The sequence below is a fragment of the Ailuropoda melanoleuca genome, chromosome 5, assembly GCF_002007445.2.
Source record: "Ailuropoda melanoleuca isolate Jingjing chromosome 5, ASM200744v2, whole genome shotgun sequence".
In the NCBI taxonomy this organism is placed as follows: domain Eukaryota; kingdom Metazoa; phylum Chordata; class Mammalia; order Carnivora; family Ursidae; genus Ailuropoda; species Ailuropoda melanoleuca.
Window position 1 is genome coordinate 14,847,021 of NC_048222.1, and position 20,618 is coordinate 14,867,638.

The following is a 20,618-nucleotide window of genomic DNA, read 5'->3' on the forward strand; positions in this document are numbered from 1 at the left end:
TGAGTAGACATATTCTAAAATCTATGTAAAAGAATAAGAGCCCATAAGAGCTATGTTAACTTTGGGGAAGAAATGAGAGGGATCTAGCCCAACCATGTATTAAGAAATATCACAAAACTACAAGGATTAAAAAAAAAAGGGGCGCCTGGGTGGCACAGCGGTTAAGCGTCTGCCTTCGGCTCAGGGCGTGATCCCGGCGTTACGGGATCGAGCCCCACATCAGGCTCCTCCGCTATGAGCCTGCTTCCCTCTCCCACTCCCCCTGCTTGTGTTCCCTCTCTCTCTGGCTGTCTCTATCTCTGTACAATAAATAAATAAAATCTTTAAAAAAAAAATAAAAAAATTAAAAAAATAAAAAAAAAAGTGACCTTGCTGTAAGGACACATAAAAAGACTAACAAATCAGAACAGGTTTGAGACAGATCTTTGTGCCTTGAGCATAATACTTAAAAAAGGTGGATCAATGAGGATGAGTGTTTTTAGTGGATGGTGTGGTCAAAACTGACTTATTATGTGGGACGAAAAATAAAGACACCTGGAATCCTATCTAATACCAAATACAAAGTTAGACTCTAGACCAGGGCACAAGTCAGGAATTTATGAAATTATGCCTAAATGCCAGACCCCTGTTTGTAAATAAAGTTTTATTGGAAAAAGCCATGCCTATTCATTTACACATATCTATATCTGCTTTCACACTACAATGGCAGAGTCAAAGAGCTATGACAGAGACCACCAGGCTTGCAAAGTTTAACATAATTCCTTTAAGAAAATGTTTGCTGACTCCGGTTCTAGAGGAATTAAAGACCTCGGTATTAAAGGTAAAACTATAAAGTTAACATTAGAAAATATATCAGCATATGTTTTGAACTTGGTGTGGGGAAGAACTTCTTAAATTATAAACCATAAGGCAAAAAACTCTTTGAGCTGATACCACAGAAATTAAGGCTTTCTCCTCAATAGATATCATAGATGAAGGTAACTGATAAAAGACTGAGAAGTTATTTGCAAAGTCCAAAACCAACAGGAGACCAATACCTCTCATGTATAAGAAGCCCCTATAATTTAAGGAGAAGGAAGCAAGAACCCCCAAAGAAGCACATAATTTAAAGAATCAATTTGCAGAAAAAGAAATCAAAATATATAATGAGAATAGGAAGAGATGTTCAAACTCCTTAGTGATCAGAGAAATGCAAATTAATCCAACACAGAGATGTCATTTTATACCTTCAGATTTGCTAAAATTAGGCAGGTGTATAATGCCAGCTGATGGCACTACACAGACACCATTTCTCCCAATTTTGGATTAACTAACTATCAATACCAACTAAAATGAAAAATCACTATATTGAAAATAAAATCTAAGAAGGAGTAAAATATAATAGGTATGTATCTATATGAAGCAATCGTTTGCAGACTTGAATACACAGCTCTGAGTATACAGACACTCACAAATTGCTTTAGAAAATATAGCTAAAATAGTCTCATTTGGCTAGTGTTCTTAATTCAAGTGTCTTCAGGTCAAAAGACTAGCCAGAAGAAGTTTAAATGTTTTATGGCTAACCTGGATACAAATTTTTACTTGAAATTATGTCAGACTCATCTTTTTAAGGATTTAAACTATAACACTGCAGTTTCTAAAATCCCTGGCTCATTTTATTCTTGGCTGAATTGAAACTAGGTAATATATGTACAGATGCATCACTAGAGATAAACTGAAGGACAGTGACATTTCTCCCGCTCTCTGAACTTATACAATAATTTATGGCAATAAATACACATTTCCACACACTACTTACAACTCCTGAGTGGGCTGTTCCTTCTTTCCTCCTCTGTTCGTGGGTTCACAATTATAGCATTGGCCCCCATTGAAAACACTGGCAGTCCCTTCCAAGCCTCTCTGTATGCCACCACGGTGAATAAAACTAATTCAGACTGTTTCCTTTTGTCATAGTCCTTACGTCATGTCCAACCACAGGTACTACTCCTATTCAGATCCCAGCCTCAAGTTCAGATCACAGGTGAAGCCTCTTACTTCACTTCCTCGTCCCTCCCCCATTTCTTCCTTTCTTTCCTCCGCACCTCCTCCCCTACTCCACCCATCCCTCCAACCAGTATTTTCTGAGTATCTGTTATGATGCAGGTACTGCTCTACTGTTAGGAACATAGCAGTGGTGAAGACAGACAAGGTCCCTGTGCTATCAGAGTTTTCTCTTGGTTCTTTACATGTAACTATATTCAGCTATTAAAACAAATTTTTCCGTTGGACTGCTTTGTCTCTTGCCAACCCCATTCAAAATGATCTTGTTTTGAGAGCCCTGCAGGAAAAAAAGTCCAAATTTTCTGGCTCGCCTTCCACGACCCTATAGGATTTGGCTCCACTGTCTTTCTGGCTGCATCTCTACCCTTCACTATGTGTAGCCTGCACTGCAGCTAACCCTAAGTGCTTGTTTCAAACCCTCTTGATGGCAAAATGAATGAGGCACCGCACGATAAGGTTACAGGTTGCAAGCAGCCACAACAAAAACCTAATACAGAGTAACACAGAAACACCGAACGGTGAGTGAAGGAAGGATGAAAAACAGATGAATAGATGGAAATCTAATACATGTTCTTGGGAGGAACAGTTTACATGCCAGTTCCTCCCAAATTTACCTCTCCATTCAATTAAATCCCAATAAAAAATCATAGTTATACTTTGTCCCACAACTATTTTATGAATGTCCTATCAGTGCCACAGGACAGACACAGAGACGTGGGAACAGGGCTTTCCTCCCCAGGCAAGGTATGCCAATCCCTCTTGGAAAAGGTGACTGTCCTACACAAAAGGAGGCCTTTGAACTACAGAAGAAAAGGTCTTACTCTTATCTGGGGGCCTAGGAACCAACCAGAAGGGAGGAAGATTTCCTTCTTGTGGCAGCAATGAGCTGCCCCAGACATATGGGAGCAGGCTAGAAGAGAGTGGCAATATAAGCCTCTTCTATCCCCCAGCTGTGGCAGAATTCACCAGCAGCACGGAGAAGCAGCTAGTGGCTGGCAGAGTCGCACCAAGGACGCGGCCGCAGAACCTCCGGTCTCAACGGGACACATCTAAGTCCTGGCTCAAAAGCACAGCAGAAACCAGCACCAGCTCTCTGAACCCCAGGTGGAGCTGGGGCCCAGGTCCGGTGTGATGGAGAGGCAGAGGGAATGACCCAGAGGCCTGTATGCAGTGCCCATTGCACAGCCCAAGAGGAGAGCTGCACACAGCTCGAGGACACACTCATGTGGCGGATCGCTAGTAGGTCAGGGGAGATTTGTGTCCTAACAATTTGTGTTTAAGAAGAAAGTGCAATTTTACTTTGTATTCCTAGGCAGATCACATTGAGGACCTACGGGCTCTATTTTCACTTTCTTTTATGACAATTATCACTGTCAAATTTGTGTGCCTACCTCTCTCCCTGACTACATAGGGAGTCCACTAGAAAGTAAATTTCCCCACGAGTTTCTGCGCCCCTTGCCGATTTTTACGAGTTGTTCTATTTCCCACAGAACCTTGCATAACGAGTCTTCACAGAGAAGGACAAAAACTCTCCGTTCCGCGAGTAAACGAACTGATCTTCACCTTCCAGGGGAAGTGTGATCAGTGCTGAAAATAGCCGCCATGGGAGATGACGCTAAGGTCACAGTCATCGTAAGAATACAGTGCGTATACAGTTAGGGCCTTAAACAAAACAAAATCAACTTACTAGTAACCATTGCTCCAGTTACGGAAGCCAGAAATCCGATGCTGACTGCGACGAGCGAGATCACTCTCCCCTGCCTATGTCTCTGCAGCGTCACAAACATTAACACGCCCGCAGCACCGTGGACAAACAGAGAGGAGAAGAGAGCCCACAGAAAGATCCAGTACCACATCTCTGAAAGGAAAAGCAGAGCGTTAATAATTCTGCTGAAAACATCCTAGGAAATTCGCTTTAACCAACAGGGAGTGCCCAGGGTTTGGAGGAAGGGTCAAGGAGGTAACGGGTATAAAAACGCCCAGGACAGCGCCTCCTACGTAGTGACGCTGAATAGGCGTGAACGACGGTCATCGTCACGGACGCTCCATGGGGAAAGGGTTCCAAGACTTCGGAATATGAAGGATACGCTCTGATTGTCTCTAAATGTCTCCATCATGCAGCTGTAATCCATCCACGGGTCTAATGAATCCCTAGTACATTTGCGAATCTTTGGGAATAAAGTTAATTAATTGCTGTTTGAGAGATGATTTTCCATTCTCTAAATAAAAATGTTAAGACATTTTTGAAATCTACTCCTTAATCCAAATTGTTCCAGAAATCAATGATTTTATCTTTTATGATTTCAAGAATTTCAGGCAATTCCACTCCTGGCTGTCAACCTTATATCCTAAGGCATTACTCAGATTTTTTTTTTTAATTCTTTGCCTCGGGGCATTTTAATACTCCTTACCCAGACCTTTCCAAGTTCCATTGTTCTTTCTTCAATGTGTCCTCAATTACTGTTCATTCTGGTTTTGGTCACGGTTGATGAGCGAACCTTCCATTCTGTCTCTCTAGTGCTCATTCCATTTCTTTCTGGCTACCTGCACCCTCCTAGACAACCTGTACAGCTCCTCTGGGCTTTGCCAGGTCCTTGCATTGACTCCATCTCCCTGCCCAAGCCCGTGGTGAGGTACATCAGGGGAGGCAACTGATCCCAGCTGGGCCAATCATTCCCTTCCTGTGGGAATTCTGGATTGGGCCCAAGGGAGCACCTTAGTCTTCGGGTGGCTGAAGGATTTGTGAAGAGCCATTTCTTCATCACATGATGAAAGCCACGAAACAGGACGAAAGAAAAATGTATCCATCAAAGACACAAGACAACCAAATCCCTCATTCCAGTGATTTCTAAGGCCTGCCACATTACTACCCTTAGTTTCAATGCAACATCCCAGTTTCCTTGTAATAAAATCCCCTTTTATGTGAACTAGTTCAGGTAAGTCTTCTGGTCCTTAGAGCTGAAAGAGCTGACTCCAAAATGTTGGGAGGTCACCTTGAGGATTGTCCTTGGCATGCAAACATTCTGAAATGCAAAATATCTGCTATTTGTGCTAGTACTCACTCTCTATCAAGTGTAAAAAGAAAGGTCAATGAAACAGTCAGAAAATAAAGAGAACAAAAATGGATGAACTAAAACATATTTATCTTAACATCATTACAGATATACCCTGTTGACGGGAATGTAAAATGGTGCAGCTGGTATGGAGAAATATGGCGGTTCCTCAAAAACTTTAAAAAGGAACTACCATTGATCTAGCAATTCCACTTCTGTGTATATACCCCAAAGAATTAAAAGCAGGATCACAAAGAGAGATCTGCACACCCATGCTCATAGCAGCATTATCCACAATAGCCAAGAAATGGAAGCAGCTCGAGCGTCCACCAACGGACGAATGAATAAACGGACTGTGGACTGCACATACAAAGGAATAGTATTCAGCTTAAAAAAGGAAAGAAACCCTGGGACACGCCATGACAGGGCTGAACCTTGAGGACTTTATACTGAGTAAAGTAAAGCCAATCACAGAAAGATAGATACTGTATGATTCCATTCACATGAGGTAAATCTAAAGCAGTCAAATTCATAGAGAGAAAACAGAATGATGGTTGCCTGGGGGCTTGGGGGAGAAGGAAACGAGGAGCTGCTGTTTAAGGGGTACAGAGCTGCAGTTCTGAAAGGTGAGAAAGATGTGAAGATCTGTTATACAACAGTGTGAAGGTACTTACCACGACTGAAATGTACACTTAAAATAGTTACGATGGGAAATTTTATGTGTTTTTTAACTACACGAAAAAAATAAACTTTTTAAAGTATGGATATAAATTTCAAAGATAATTATTTTAAGTCATGACCATAAATGAGAAACAAACAAAAGACTCATGAAGTGGGGGACCTGGGTGGCTCAGTCGGTTAGGCGCCCAACTCTTGATTTTGCCTCAGGTCATGATCTCAGGGTCCTGGGATGGGTCCCCACATCTGGCTCTGCACTCAGCAGGGAATCTGCCTGTCCTTCTCCCTCTGCTCCCCCCGGCCCCCTGTCCACTCTCAAATAAATAAACAAACAAACAAACAAACTTAAAAAAAAACTCATGAAGGAAGGAAGGTGTAGAGAGAAGAAGGTAAATACTTGGGATCTTTGTGGCAATGGAACTATTCTATAGTTGGGTTGTAGTGGTGGATACATGCACGAATGACAAAACTGTACAGAAATAAATACACACACATAAATAAGTACACGCATACAAGTAATACTGGTGAAATCTGGATAAGGTTGGTGGATCAATGTCAATATCATGGTTTTGATATTACACTGTGGTTTTCCAAGATGCTCTCATTGGGTAAACTGGGTAAAGGGTATATAGGTTCTCTCCACATTATTTCTTAAAAATGCATGTGAATCTACAATCATCTCAAAGTAAAAAGTTTAATTTTTTTAAAAAAGGGAGGATACACAGAAAACAAAATAAAATCATTTTCAGCCTGCCAAATTCTTAAGAATTAACATTTAGACTGGATGCAGTTGATGTGAAATCATTTGAAGGAAGAGACATTGGATATATTTTCCAATGTGTGCTGAAGGACTATGCATGCTTCTCAATGGCATAAGAGACAGATGCTGGTCATTAAGGAAAAGTAGACAAAGCTTGCCTTTTGAGGTTTTTCTCTTCTAGCTTTCAGGAAAATAATGTTTTTCATGCTGTCACTCCCAAACAAATAGCTTCAATTTATAATAAATGCATTAAGGATAAAAAGGCTTAACCTGCTCAGAAGATATTTCTATCTTAAAAGATGTAATTTTTCAAAGTGAACCTAAAAAGGTGGGAATATAAGGGAATAATAATGTGGAGGCATTTTCTTCAAGGGAAGCTCTGAGACAAGAAAGGCTCTGTAGCAACAGGCACGTACTATTAAGAAAGAAGTCAATCATCTGCCTCGCATCCCAAGCCCACTTCTGGTAGCTTACCAGATCTACCCCAGAAAGCACTTTCCTTTGTTGTCCTTGGAATACAAATAGCGTGAAAAAATTCTTGACTATATTTAAGACTATGAGTGAGGGATTATTTGACATTATAAGTAATAGTGTTTGCCTAGTGACTATATAGTTATTGGCCTCAACAATAAATTTGCCTGAACATTTGGAAATGTAAATTCTAAATTTAACGTTTTATAAAGCCTCAAGATATTGAAGAATTACATAACTAAAATAGAACCTCAAACAGTCCTCTAGTGACCAGGTCAAGGTTATCCCTTAAGCAGACTGAGCACAAACGACCTAAACTCAAATTTATTTTCGTATTTCACTCTTTTAAAAAAAATTGAATTATTTATCTTGGAAAAAACTGAACTCTGCAAAGAAAATCTATAGCTAACGTAACATTTTACGTTATCACTGTGATTGTGAATTACCTGACAGATGCACACAGCCTGGTCCAGGGACAGGGCCTCTGATGATCTTGATCCACTCTGTATAAGCAAGTCTGTCCTAGGCCCCGCTCACTACTGGCAAACACAGGAAACCTACCGGGTTAGTTTAGGTGAAGAGAACTGTAGGATCCTAACAGCAGAGCAAGAACAGATGTCCAAGAGCCCTAGAGGAAGGACAAGTGCTAAGAGGACAGGCGTGGAATACCACACCTTTTCTTAAACTGCCTAGGCCATACAGCTAATGTGGACATCCACAGGCCCAGTGTTTCCTGTCCACCCACAGCCCACCTAATCCAAGCTTCCAGCAAGTGAGCAACAGTGAGAGGAGGACAGGCCAGAGGAAGATTTTGCGAGTGCTAAACAAGATGCAAAACAGAATTTTAAAAATATAATGCACAAAACAGAAAACTCTGAAGCCTGCCATCCATACAATCACCTTAATTCTCTGGAAGGAAATATTCCTTCTTCCTGGGCACATCTCATAATGTCCTGTGGTTATTTTTCCCTATTCAAAGCTGTCGATAATCTTCATCCTAAACAAATTTTGCCTGGATTGTTGCACCGGAGAACTGTGATGTGTCCCGGCCTCCAAACAATACTAGAAATAGCCCTGCTCTCAATCTGTGTCTCTCATCAGCTCCCGTTGCCAAGTTGCTCAAAAATTATCTTCTGTGCTTTTGTTTTTAATCCTTGGACAAAATTATTTATGAGAAATGGTTTTCTCTAGATGTCTAAAATGTATTAACTGAGTGAAAACAAGTCAAAGAATGGTACATACTGTACGATCCTATTTGCTTAAAAATATGTTTGTTTATGTGCAGAAAAATGCACAGACAGAAAACTTGTCAATGACTATCTTTTAAAGATAAGAGATGGGTGATATTATTTTATATATTCTTTTTATTTTTCTGCACCTGACTGAAATATGTGTTTTTTAAAATTTTGCTGCAAACATTCTGTCTTTAAAAAGTAGTTTTTCGGGGCGCCTGGGTGGCACAGCGGTTAAGCGTCTGCCTTCAGCTCAGGGCGTGATCCCGGCGTTATGGGATCGAGCCCCACACCAGGCTCTTTTGCTATGAGCCTGCTTCTTCCTCTCCCACTCCCCCTGTGTGTTCCCTCTCTTGCTGGCTGTCTCTATCTCTGTTGAATAAATAAATAAAATCTTTAAAAAAATAAAATAAAATAAAAATAAATAAAAAAGTAGTTTTTCGTTCTAAAATTCATCGAAGAAGATGCTCTATAGGCCAAAGTTTCTCACCCAGGCTGCTCACAAGAATTGCTCTAAACTAAAGCAATCTTTGTGGGTAGGACCTAAACAACAATATTTTTGTCAACTCTACCAAATAGTCACAATACACAACAAGAAATAGAAATCGCGACTCTAGGCTAAAGTTACATAAGAGATACTTATTAAAGATCAAAAAGTCATAAAAACAACAAAACCATCTCATTAGACAAACACTAAATGTATTTTTTAATCCTCTAGAGAATATCTCACCCTTCTAACAAAATCATTAACAGATACTGAACCCTTACTGTGTGCTCAATATACTCTAAGCCTCAAGCTGAAAATACCATGCCAGTAAGACCAGACATTGAAGCTGTTCAGGATTTCTACCTTCTTTCTAGAAATGGTCCACACTGAATGTTGAAATAGTCTGTGTTCACATTAGATTATCTCAAGCTTTGTTCTCATTCCAGCAAATCTAAAGTGTGGAAATCACTCCCCTTAGTTTCCAACATCAATGACTTCTCAGTTTGGGAATGTGTCTCACATAGGTGGCTTATTAGACCCTTGGGAAGATGACACATTTATAATTTGAAAAAGTCCCCTATCAGAGGTCAGCAAAGTAGGGTCCATGAGCCATAACTGGCCCACCACCTGTTTCTGTATTGTCTGTGAGCTAAGAATGGTTTCTACATTTTGAAGTGGTTGAAAATCAAAAGAACAATATTTCATGACACATCAAAATTACACAGAATTTGAATTTCAGTGTCCATAAAGTTTTACTGAAACATAGTCCTACTCATCCAGACTGTCTATGGCTACTTTCATGCTATAAAAGCAAAGCTGAGTAGTTATGACAGAGATCATATGGCCTGCAAAGCTGAAAACATTTACTGTAGTACTTTAATTAATTTAATACAGTGTTTTCATATATTAGCAAGAGCTGACACTTTGAGTGTATAGTTAATGATACTTCAATGGTGTATATTCTAATACCTCAGGTTCTTCAGAGCACAGTATGAAGCTGATGTTATGGGGAACAGAGGCTTGAACAAGAAGGACAATGTCAAGAAAGGTCCCAAGAGAATTCACTGTCACATATGAATTTTTAAAAATAAATTTAATTTAACCAAATGATAAACATATTGGAGATGGAATGAGGGTAAAGAAAATAGGAAAACAATCCACTGTCAAGAAATAAAGCAATCAATAGAACCAAACTCAGGAATGACTGAGACTTTACAACAACCACACAGGGACTTTAAAATTACTATAATTTACATGTTAAAGGCTCTCACGGAAAAGGTGGAAAACTCACATGAACAGATGAGGAATTTTAGCAGAAAAATGGAAATTCCAAGTAAAAGTCAAATGGAAATGCTAGAAACTTTTTCTAAAGTAAACAACAAAAACCATAATATCCGAGATCAAAAATTCCTTTAATGGTCTCACCAATAGAGCTGACACAGTTAAGCAAAGAATCAGTAAACTTAAAGATAGACCAAAAGAAATTATTCAAGCGAAAATATGAGAGAAACAAGAATAGAACAGAAGGAGGAGGATAAGGGAAAAGAGGAATCATCCATCTAAGAGCTATGGAACAATTTCAAATGGTTTAACATACATGTAATTGGAGTTTCAGAAGGAGAAGTAAAGGAGAGTGGAAAAGAAAAATATTTGAAAGGATAGTGGCTGAAAATTTTCTTTTTTTTTTTTTAAAGACTTTATTTATTTATTGGACAGAGAAAGACACAGCAAGAGAGGGAGCACCAGCAGGGGAGGGTGGGAGAGGGAGAAGCAGGCTTCCTGCTGAGCAGGGAGCTCGATGCGGTGCTCTATCCCAGGACCCTGAGATCATGACCTGAGCCGAAGACAGATGCTTAACGACTGAGCCACCCAGGCACCCCTGAAAAATTCCTAAAAATAATGAAATATATCAAACCACAAATCTAAGACTCCCAGAGAATTTCAAACAAGATAAAGACTTCCCAAAATAACCAAAACACAATAAAAATAAGCCACACACACATAACTAGATACATCTTAGTAAAATGACTAAAAATCAAAGATAAAGGGAAAATATTGAAAGTAGTGAGGGGGGGAACACTTTACATATAGAGGAACAAAGATAAAAAAGTCTAGCAAACTTCTCATCAGAAACTATCAAGCCAGAAAACAATAGAGTGACATTTTTTTAGAGCCTTAAAGGGGGGGAGGGAACCTGTAAAGTCAGAAATTTATATTCCAGAGAATTAGCTTTCAAAACTGAAGGTGAAATGAAGACTTTTTTCAGAAAGAAGAAAAGTTGGGAGAATTAATTGCCAGCAGACCTACAAGACATATTAAAGGAAGCTCTTCACACAGAAGGAATATGATACTAGATGGAAGCTTAATTCTACACAAAGAAACGAACAAAAAAGAAAGTTAAAATGAAGGTAAACGTAAAGGACATTTTTTCTTCTTTTTAATCAGTCTTAACATATTAAGCGGATTTAAAAGTTAGTTGCTGTATTTGTCCACTTGCAACCTCATTTAACATAGAAATTGAAGCTACTATAAATATTTAATAACTTCTTCTGCTTCTTAAAGAGAGAAAAAACACTAGTTTTTAAATTTAATGGTGATACTTTCAAGAGTTGCCTTAATTCATTGCCTTTCTCAAAGCTTATGGCAACACTTATTACCCACTTACACTAAATTATCCTTTTGCCAGCTAATTATATAATTCCAAACTGTAAATTACAGTACTTATCATTGAGTAGTAAAAGAAATTTCTTTAAAAAGCAAGTTTTTTAATTTAAAACAATCAGAATATCACTGCTTTAAAGAAATCAGGTTAAGGCTAATTAAAATAGTTCAAAAACTGTTCTATATTCAAGCCGTCGTACTGTCTTCCTAAAAAATGTCATTCAACTTGTTCTTCCTCATAATTGATTAGCTACTCAGTTACAAAAGTATAAGAATTAAATGTCAAAATATGAATCCATTATGAAATTATAACAGCATTATACAGTGGTTTCAACTGTTATTACTTGTATGCCCTCAAGTATCTTAAATTATACATGTCATTCCAAAAAAAAAAAAAAGTCAGTAACAACATGTTTGTTTGAATCAGTCACTGTTCTAAAAAATCTTGTCAGCAATTGGTAAAATGTTTTAAAATCTCATGACACAGTATTTCCAAGGGATAGTGACACTGAACACTGAAAGACGAACTTTCTACATCAATGAGCATAACTTACAATGAAATTCTCAATGTAACAAATTCCTAAAGTTAAATCTCAATATAGGAGTTAAATCTCAATTGAGCGAGCAATACACACGCATGGTCAGAACTGTCACACCTTGGATATCACTGACAGTAATCCTGAGTTCCACCACACACAGATCAACAGAACAAAATAAAACAAAGACAAAATTTCAGAGCTAGAAGGGATCTTCAGATACTGAATCCAGATTCCTAAACTAAGTTTTAAGAAGGTCCAATCCTAAGAGCTATTAAATGGTGTTCAGAGAACAAAGACTTTCTAGGTCCTAAGCCTCACCTTACAAATCAGCCTATTAAAAGTCTGAGGAAGTCCCACTTAAAAAAGAAAATTTCTTAATTTTAAAGATTAAAGATTAAATGCAAATGGTAAGCATTTTTCTTAACTCATAGTTAACTAAACTTTTCTTTCCAAACTAATTTCTAAATCAGCTTTCCCTTGACATCAACATGAGAACAGCTGGCATCAGATTGTATTACATATGAGGAACCTGGGAGCCTGGGAAACACGTGGCTTGTCTAACGTGCAAAAACCAATTAGTAGCAGTCAAGGATAAAACTCGGTTTTTTGACCCATAAATTTAAGGATCCTATTGCTTCTTTATACTCTTTGCTTGCATACAAAGATCTGACAGAACCCAAATTATTCCGGAGGGAAAAATCCCAATAACTGCATATTATCTACGTGTTTACATAAATATTGTTAATGTTAAATTCTCCCACATATTTCAGGTCTAATATAGCTAAGCCATCTCAAATTTTCAAAATACGATCATTTAATAGGAATTATTCTCTATAGCTAATAGTTCATATAAATAAAACATTACTAAAATATTAAAAATATTAAAAATAATATTAACAATTAATGTTAAAAGATAGTCACTCAAAACTGGGTTTGAACATCCTCCTGGAAATGAGTTGTTTATACTGAAAATTTAATAAGTCTATAGTTATATCAAATTCTCCATATTAATTTGCTTTATATATCACAACACAGCTACAAATTGATCACAAAATACTTGATTTTTAAAAATCGGGTGTTTCCAATCCTTGAGCTCTCAATAACAAAATCACCCAGAAGAACTAGCTAAAAATGTAGCTTCATAGACCCTGTTCTCAAAAATCCTAATTCCATAAATATGGACTGGGACCCTGGATCTGTATCTTTAACCAAACCCAGCAGCACAAGTTCAGAAACTATGTTGGATTAAAGTAATTCACGGTAGGGAATGGGAGAAGGGAGGAATTTTATCATGAAAATGCAGTTCCACAACACCGACAAAAACATCTTAGCTAGACATTGATACTCAAGAGTAGTATACAGGTATCCTCTGCTTTTCAAAAGCTCCTATTATACCACTTCACTCTTAAAAAAGTCCTCCTAGATTATACGCCAAGATTTATAAGAACACATGCAACTGGACCCAGGTAAAAGTTTGGTTCTTCCTACTTATATGAAATTTGGTGAGAAATCTCCTTTTTTTTCCCCAAGTTTAATCTACTTAGCTAAGGTTACTAGAATTTGATAGTCTAATGAGAGCTTTTTCAAATGTTTCCACTGTCACTGTTTATTCTATGACCACCTTTTATTGCTAAACTACTTAGCCACTAAAAGCACAATTAGCCTATCATTCCTGATATAATCACATACATTTAATAAAGCAGTAAGTTACATTGGCCACTTCAATTATAGGAAAAGAGATGCATGCAAAATGTTTTGCACAGTATCTGGCACGTAGTAAATATTCAATGAACATAACTATTTTAGAATTTTGGTATTTATCAGAATTTTTCATCTGATACTTTGGTAAATTCAACATGCTGTACTCCCCAGGCTCTTTTCTTACATCTGACTTTTTTTTAAATTGAAGTATAGTTGACACATAATGTTACATTAGTTTCAGGTACACAACATAGTGATTGGACAAGTTTATACATTGCACTATGCTCACAAGTGTAGCTACCATCTGTCTCCATACAACACTATTACAATACCATTGGCTATAGTCCCTATTCTATACCTTTTATCTGGGTGACTTATTCATTCCATAACCAGAGGCCTGTATTTCTCACTCCCCTTTATCTGTTTTGCCCATCCCTCCATCTCCCTCCCCTCTGGCAACCATCAGATTGTTCTCTGTATTTATGGGTCTGTTTCTGCTTTTTGTTTGTTCGTTTGTTTCAGTTTTAGATTTCACATATAAGCACAATCATATGGCATCTGTCTTTCTCTGACTTATCTGCTTATTTCACCCAGCGTAACATCCTCTAGGTCCATCCATGTTGTCACAAATGGCAAGATCTCACCCTTCATTTGGCTAATATTACATTGTACATATATGCCACATCTTCTCTATTCATCCATTAATCAATGGACACTTGGGTTGCTTCCACATCTTGGCTACTGTAAATAATGCTGCAATAACAATTAGAGCTGTGTATATCTTTTGGAATTAGTGTTTTCATTTTCTTTGGGTAAATAACCCACAGTAGAATCACTAGATCATATGATATTTCTATTTTTAATTTTTTGAGGAAGCTTCATACTGTCTTCCACAGTGTCTGCACCAGTTTGCATTCCCACCAAAGGTGTGTGAGGGTTCCTTTTTATTCACATCCTCACCAACACTTGTTATTACTTGTTGTTTTAATTCTAGCCAGACTGACAGATATAGATGATATGTAATTGTAGTTTTAATTTACATTAACCTGATGGTGAGCGACTTTGAGTATCTTTTCATGTGTCTGTTGGCCATGCATGCATAGGTGTTCCTTGGAAAAATGTCTATTTAGATCCTCTGTTTTTTAGTTTCGATTATTCATTTTTTTGGTGTTATTTGTGTTCCTTAGATATTTTGGATATTAATCCCTTATCAGATATATCATTTGCAAATATCTTCTCCCATTCAATGCATTGCCTTTTCATTTTGCTGATGGGTTTCCTTCGCTGCGCAGAAGCTTTTTATTTTGCTGTAGTCCCAACAGTTTAATTTTGCTTTTGTTTCCTTTGCCCAATGAGACATATCTAGAAAAATGCTGCTATGGCCGATATCGAAATGATTACTGCCTCTTTTCTCCAGGAGTTTTGCAGTTTACATTGAACTATTCTTCATCCCAATTTCCTTTCCTGGTTTCACTGCCTCCTCCCCATCCCCAACTCGCCCTTTGTCTTCTGTTTAGGCTTCCTTTCTAGCTATTTTGACTTCTCTTCATGAATTACCTTACTTTTCTGGTTCTTCCTTTCAATCACCAAATGAAGCAAAGGTAAGTTTATATTAAGAATCTATTAAAGCATCAAAATTACAGCTTACACAGTCCTAAGACTTATCCAGAAGTTGCTTTAGGTTTAAGAAATGTCATCTAGACCTCAGACTTGCTATTGCCAGAGGATATGGATGAACCACACGGATGCATGATTCAAAGATAATGAGATGGGGATTAAGAAAGTAAGAATCTGTGCATGACAACTCTGGTTTTTGAAAAATTATAGTAGCTTCATTCTCAGTAAGATATACAGGTAAAACTTCCAAAAAGTGAAAGCCTATAAGGTACAAATCATAACACAACTAGTTCATTGGCTCTGTACCATGGAAGAGTAAGGAATTCTTCACCTGTATTTCAGAAAAACCTTCTATAATAGAGCATTTAGAAAGAACTTAACCAGAAAGCTGGGGAGCAGGGTACCCCAGAAAGCTGCACTCTCTTGGGAGCATACTGAAGGAAGGTGCTGGCTATATCAGTGTGAGTGTGAACAATTTCAACTACATACAATGGATACAAACTTCCCACTTCCCCCACCTTTCTCTCTCTCTTTTTTTTTTTTTTTTTTTTTGCTGACAATCAATATTAACACTAAAGTAGCTTAGCAAGTATAAAGTCTAAAAGGGAACTGTAATACTGTGTATGTATAACATAAAAATAAGCACATATATATTTTATACACATACAAAGACATGTGACCTTCATTCAAGTTTGAATTCCCAGCTGCCCAATGTCTGTATCAACAGAAGAGGGGCACCTGCCCCACATTTGCGACGGACACTGAGAAAGGAGATGAGCCTGAGGCCAGCCTGTGCCGTTCTTCCCAGGGACCAATTATCCTTTTCCCAGTACCAGCGTGACCCTGTGTTTACCCATGGGTTTAGGGACCCTGCCTTTTTCTAAGTAAAAAATTCTTCTCTAAATTCTTAGCAACGAAATTTGGGGCAGAACACAAAATTGGGAGCCAAAGTAGTTGAAGAAAATAAAAGTAAAGCAAAGGAATATATTTCACTGTAGATTTTTTTAAGTCCAATTACCCATAAAACTGAAAGAGTACATGCATACTGACTGTAATTTTATATTGGGGGAGGGGGATTTAGAACATTTGGAGAGAAAGAAAAAGTATTTCATAAAGAAAGGAAGGCATTTATCTCTACTTTCGTAAGCTGAAGCAGCATATAACGTATACACCTTTAATAATTTTGGAATCCTGTGAATTACACACTCTGGGAAGTGATGGATACAGAAGAAAACTTTGGCAATGGTGATTAACGGAAGAGATGGATTCTCCAGGTACTAATGTGTTCTATATGCAATCCCTATACTAGTGGCTTCCGGAAGAGAAAAAATAAATAGCAGAGCAAACTTGGTAGGATTTCTGAAACTACACACGTAATAAATAGGGATCACTAACTTTCACACAGGCAACAGCAACTGAAAATTTGGAGAAAGAATTATTATTCCAGAATAACTGACATTTTCCAGTATCTTTTATTTGCTGGACAAAAATTAGTCCCATTCACACATTCTTAGGCTCATTGGGGCAAATAATCCTAGGCTATTCTTAAGTATCTTACGATTTATCACCAGACATGCCTGTGTTAAGAATCTGTGTGGGATAGGGGCACCTGGGTGGCTCAGTCGTTGAGCGTCTGCCTTTGGCTCAGGGCGTGATCCCGGGGTCTTGGGATCGTGCCCCGCATCAGGCTCCCTGCTCCACTGGGAGCCTGCTTCTTCCTCTCCCACTACCCCTGCTTGTGTTCTCTCCCTCGCTGGCTGTTCTCTGTCAAGTAAATAAATAAAATCTGTTTTAAAAAATGCTAGGACAGAAGTGTTTGGCTACAGTAGTGTAAGGGTGCAGAATGAAGCATCAGTGAACGTCATCTCCAGGCCTGCCTCTGTCACGGAGTAACTGACCCCAGCCAGGTCACTCCAACGATGTGATACATCAGTATTTCTAAAATGAAGGAGTCAAACTACAGAGCTTTTAATTCTAAAGCTTGTTCTAATTTCTAGTTCTTATTTTCACTTTTTTGAAAATGTATTTCCATCAAAGTAATACATACACGAGACTATTTCCTAAAGGTCAGTGTCTAAGGGAAAAATATATATATAAAAACTTCCCTGCTTTGTTTAGGATAAAATACAAAGAGAAGAATAAATAACACCTGATACTTAGGTTTAGTATAAAGAAAAAATAGAGATGAGAATGACTTCTCCTTTTGTTTAATTAACCAGAGTTCCTATTAACCAGATTTCTGCAAATCCTTCACACAGTCATTTCTTAAATCCAAATTAGTCGGGTTCTACACTATACTCCTTTCTACCTGTTTCATTTCTAAGTTTATCAAGACGACAAACATGTCTTCTAAGTTAATGGGTTATCATAATCTGAAAAAAAAGTAGTAATTTTTCACTTATTAGGTATCAGAGAGGAGCAAGTTACTCTTAGCGTCAATGTCTGAATCCATAAACAATAATCTCTCTCAAGATTATTGAAAAGATTAAATACATAAAGCCATGATAACACAGAAAAGTGCATTTAATAAGCATTTAAAAGTATGACATATCCATAGAAGTTGCTTAAAACAACTCATTCCCCGGCTAACAGCATATTCACTCCACCAGATGTACCTGGAAACTAATGCAACCAGAATATTCAACTAATGCAACTGTTAAGTATTATTTTAGAAATGCAATTCAATAAACATGTATTGAGTGTCTACATGTGCCAGGTAGAATAATGCTAAAATTCCAGAATTCTGTGATAATGACAATGACCCACCCTCCAAAAGCTCACAGTCTAGAAGACACAAAAATTATAATGTCATTGAATGACATGGAGCCGAAGTAGCAGGGTGAAGCAAGTAACTCATTCTGCCTGAAGAAAGTAAAGGGGAAGAGCAGAAGCAGGTGGCAAAGAGGAAAGAGTACTTTTGTGGGCCCAGACAGTGGTTGAAAGCCTTGCTCAGCCATTTACTAGGGATACGAGTTAGGGCAACTGACTTTGCCTCTCTTCTCTGCAATTCTACTTTGGAAAGTTATTCTGAAGATTTGAAATAACATCTGTAAAGTGCCCGATACATAGCAGGTACTCACTAAGTAAGTGGTGGTAGTCTTGTTTTAGGAGGTGTTTGTTTTTAATAGACCAAATTCTAAATGGCACTGTGGTGAGCATCTCTGGACTAATGACCAAGCTACATAGGGGTCACTAAGGTCACCAGCTTGAGAAGACCACAATGAACCACATCACACCAAATGATACCACTTCCAGAATCCACTTTTTTAGAAGTGAGGTGGTTCCTAACATGTGGTACACTCACCTGCTGGTGAAGCATATTTCTCACCTACATCTTCCTCCATTTCTACCCTGACAAACAGAATTTTGCATGTTCCCGCTCGTTATTTCCTAGAAGAGCTCCCCATGTTCCTAAGTCCCACCCGAGGAGCTAGTTTTGGATGTTCAGCATATCCTTTATGAAATGGCAAATTCTGATGAGCAACTGACAATTAAGATTATATTAAGAGATCATGAGAGCTAACCCTGGGTTGAAACTACTATTATCAACCTACTGGTTGACTCACAGAACTGGAAGCCCCTATAATGACTGGAACCCTAAAGAAAGTATTTTGGAACTATTGTTAAATGTAGCCAAGTGGTAAGTTACATTTACACTACTCTATGGCTCCCCAAACTAATTTTCTCTAAATAAATGATGAGCTAAGTCAGTCCTTAACAAACACAAATATATATTAAGTTCTTATTTTTCACTTCACTCCTATAAACACCATTGATACAACATTTGAAATATCAACAGTGGATAAATACAAGCAAAGCCAGAAGTAAGAGAACATAGGCTATCTCCAAATTCAACTGAATCATGGAATGGTCTTCATGTCAATATATTTTTTTAGAAACAAAAATGTGTTCCTGACCCTCAACCATCATGTAAGGTCAGTGTGCTCCAAGTTAAATAACTACAGATTAAAAGTGAGGACACCATGAATCAATCCAGAATCTATGTTAATTTTATAGTTGACACATTCAAGAAAATCAGTGTCTTTAAAGTCATTCTGTGGTATAAAATTCCATAAAATTTTTCTCTACAGATACCTGAATTCCATGTCATGCCAGATTTTGTAATAAATATATACATGTTACTATATTATAAATGATATTACATATTTATCATATATATAATACTCATATGTGTATGTAATTTGTCAGGACAGGTTATATTTGTAAAATACTCTTCACAAATTAACAAGTTTCACATAATGTATTTTAAATGTTCCTACCAAAATTAGCTTTATATGTTTGCAAAAATTAAATCCTGAGTTTCAGTTTTTTCTCTGAGAAGCAGAGACTGAGGAGTCACCAAATTGCAATGGAATCTTTCTTCTAACCACTAATCTTTAAAGAGTATTTTTTAAATTCACAACTCGGAGTACAAGAATTTCCACATTAACAAACGTGTAAGTTTCTTCACAAACCAAACCTACAAATTTGATAAAAATGAGTATTACTGCTCACTTTTACAACTAAAATTGATGTTAATTATTATAATGTAGTTAAGTCCAATTCCCTCGTGACAGCCTTGACGAATGAAGGGGGGGAAAAAAATCAAATGTCACAGAAGCGGCAGCACAAGGCCAGAGGGAGAGACAGAAAGACAGACAAAAGGAAATAAGAGGGAGAAAATACATGGTTAAAGCTGAAATGCTTAGTATACACTAGACCTTGGCCCAAGCCCCTGACCCACTATAACCTACTTCATTAGTCACCTAGAGCAACAATTTAACAGACGAAGCGAACTGATCGCTGTGAACAGAGAATTTAAGTCCTGCATTCGGTTTGAGATTTGCCAGAAAGAAAAGGATTTAAGCAGCAAGAAGCGGGGTGTGTGTGCGCGCGTGGGGGGGGAGGGGGGTAAACCAACGCTGCTCCCGAGTCTCAGCACTAACGCTATTCGGCTCGTACTACACAAGGCAGCGCCGTCGGGAGCCCTCCCCGAGCCGGGCAGGAGGCGGGGGTCGTGAATTCTCCGCCCGCCATCAGGACCCTAGGAGCGCCCGGGGAGTGGGTCGGGCGTCGGCGCCCCGGGGACCCGCGCGGAGTGCACCCAGTTAACACCTTCCTGGCCAGGACCCGGGACCGCCAGCCGGCCAGCGGGGCGCGCACGGGGGTGGGGCGGCAGGAGCGCGGCCCCTCCTCGGGAGGGAGAAAGGAGGCAGGGGGCGGCACCGCATCCCAGTCCCCACCCCGGGCGCATCAATTACCCGTGAGGTTCCTCAGCACCGTCCCGTGGGCCCAGAGGCTCAGGACCTGCTGCACCGACAGGTTGATCATGGAGTGGTCGCCCCCCTCCGCCTTCATCTTCCCCGGGGGGGCGCCCCG

General features: G+C 38.6%; 1 protein-coding gene across 1 annotated transcript in view; it reads right to left on the reverse strand.

The window, feature by feature from the left end:
- TMEM170B (transmembrane protein 170B) overlaps nucleotides 1–20,611 on the reverse strand; it is a 34,438-nt gene extending 13,827 nt beyond the window's left edge. The window contains exons 1-2 of the mRNA XM_002915914.4: nucleotides 20,501–20,611; nucleotides 3,728–3,898 (exon numbers count right to left, since the gene is read on the reverse strand). Coding sequence (XP_002915960.1) covers nucleotides 3,728–3,898; nucleotides 20,501–20,597 — 268 coding nt within the window. The 5' untranslated portion in view covers nucleotides 20,598–20,611. The remainder of the gene's footprint in view (nucleotides 1–3,727; nucleotides 3,899–20,500) is intronic.
- Nucleotides 20,612–20,618: the final 7 nt, after the last annotated feature.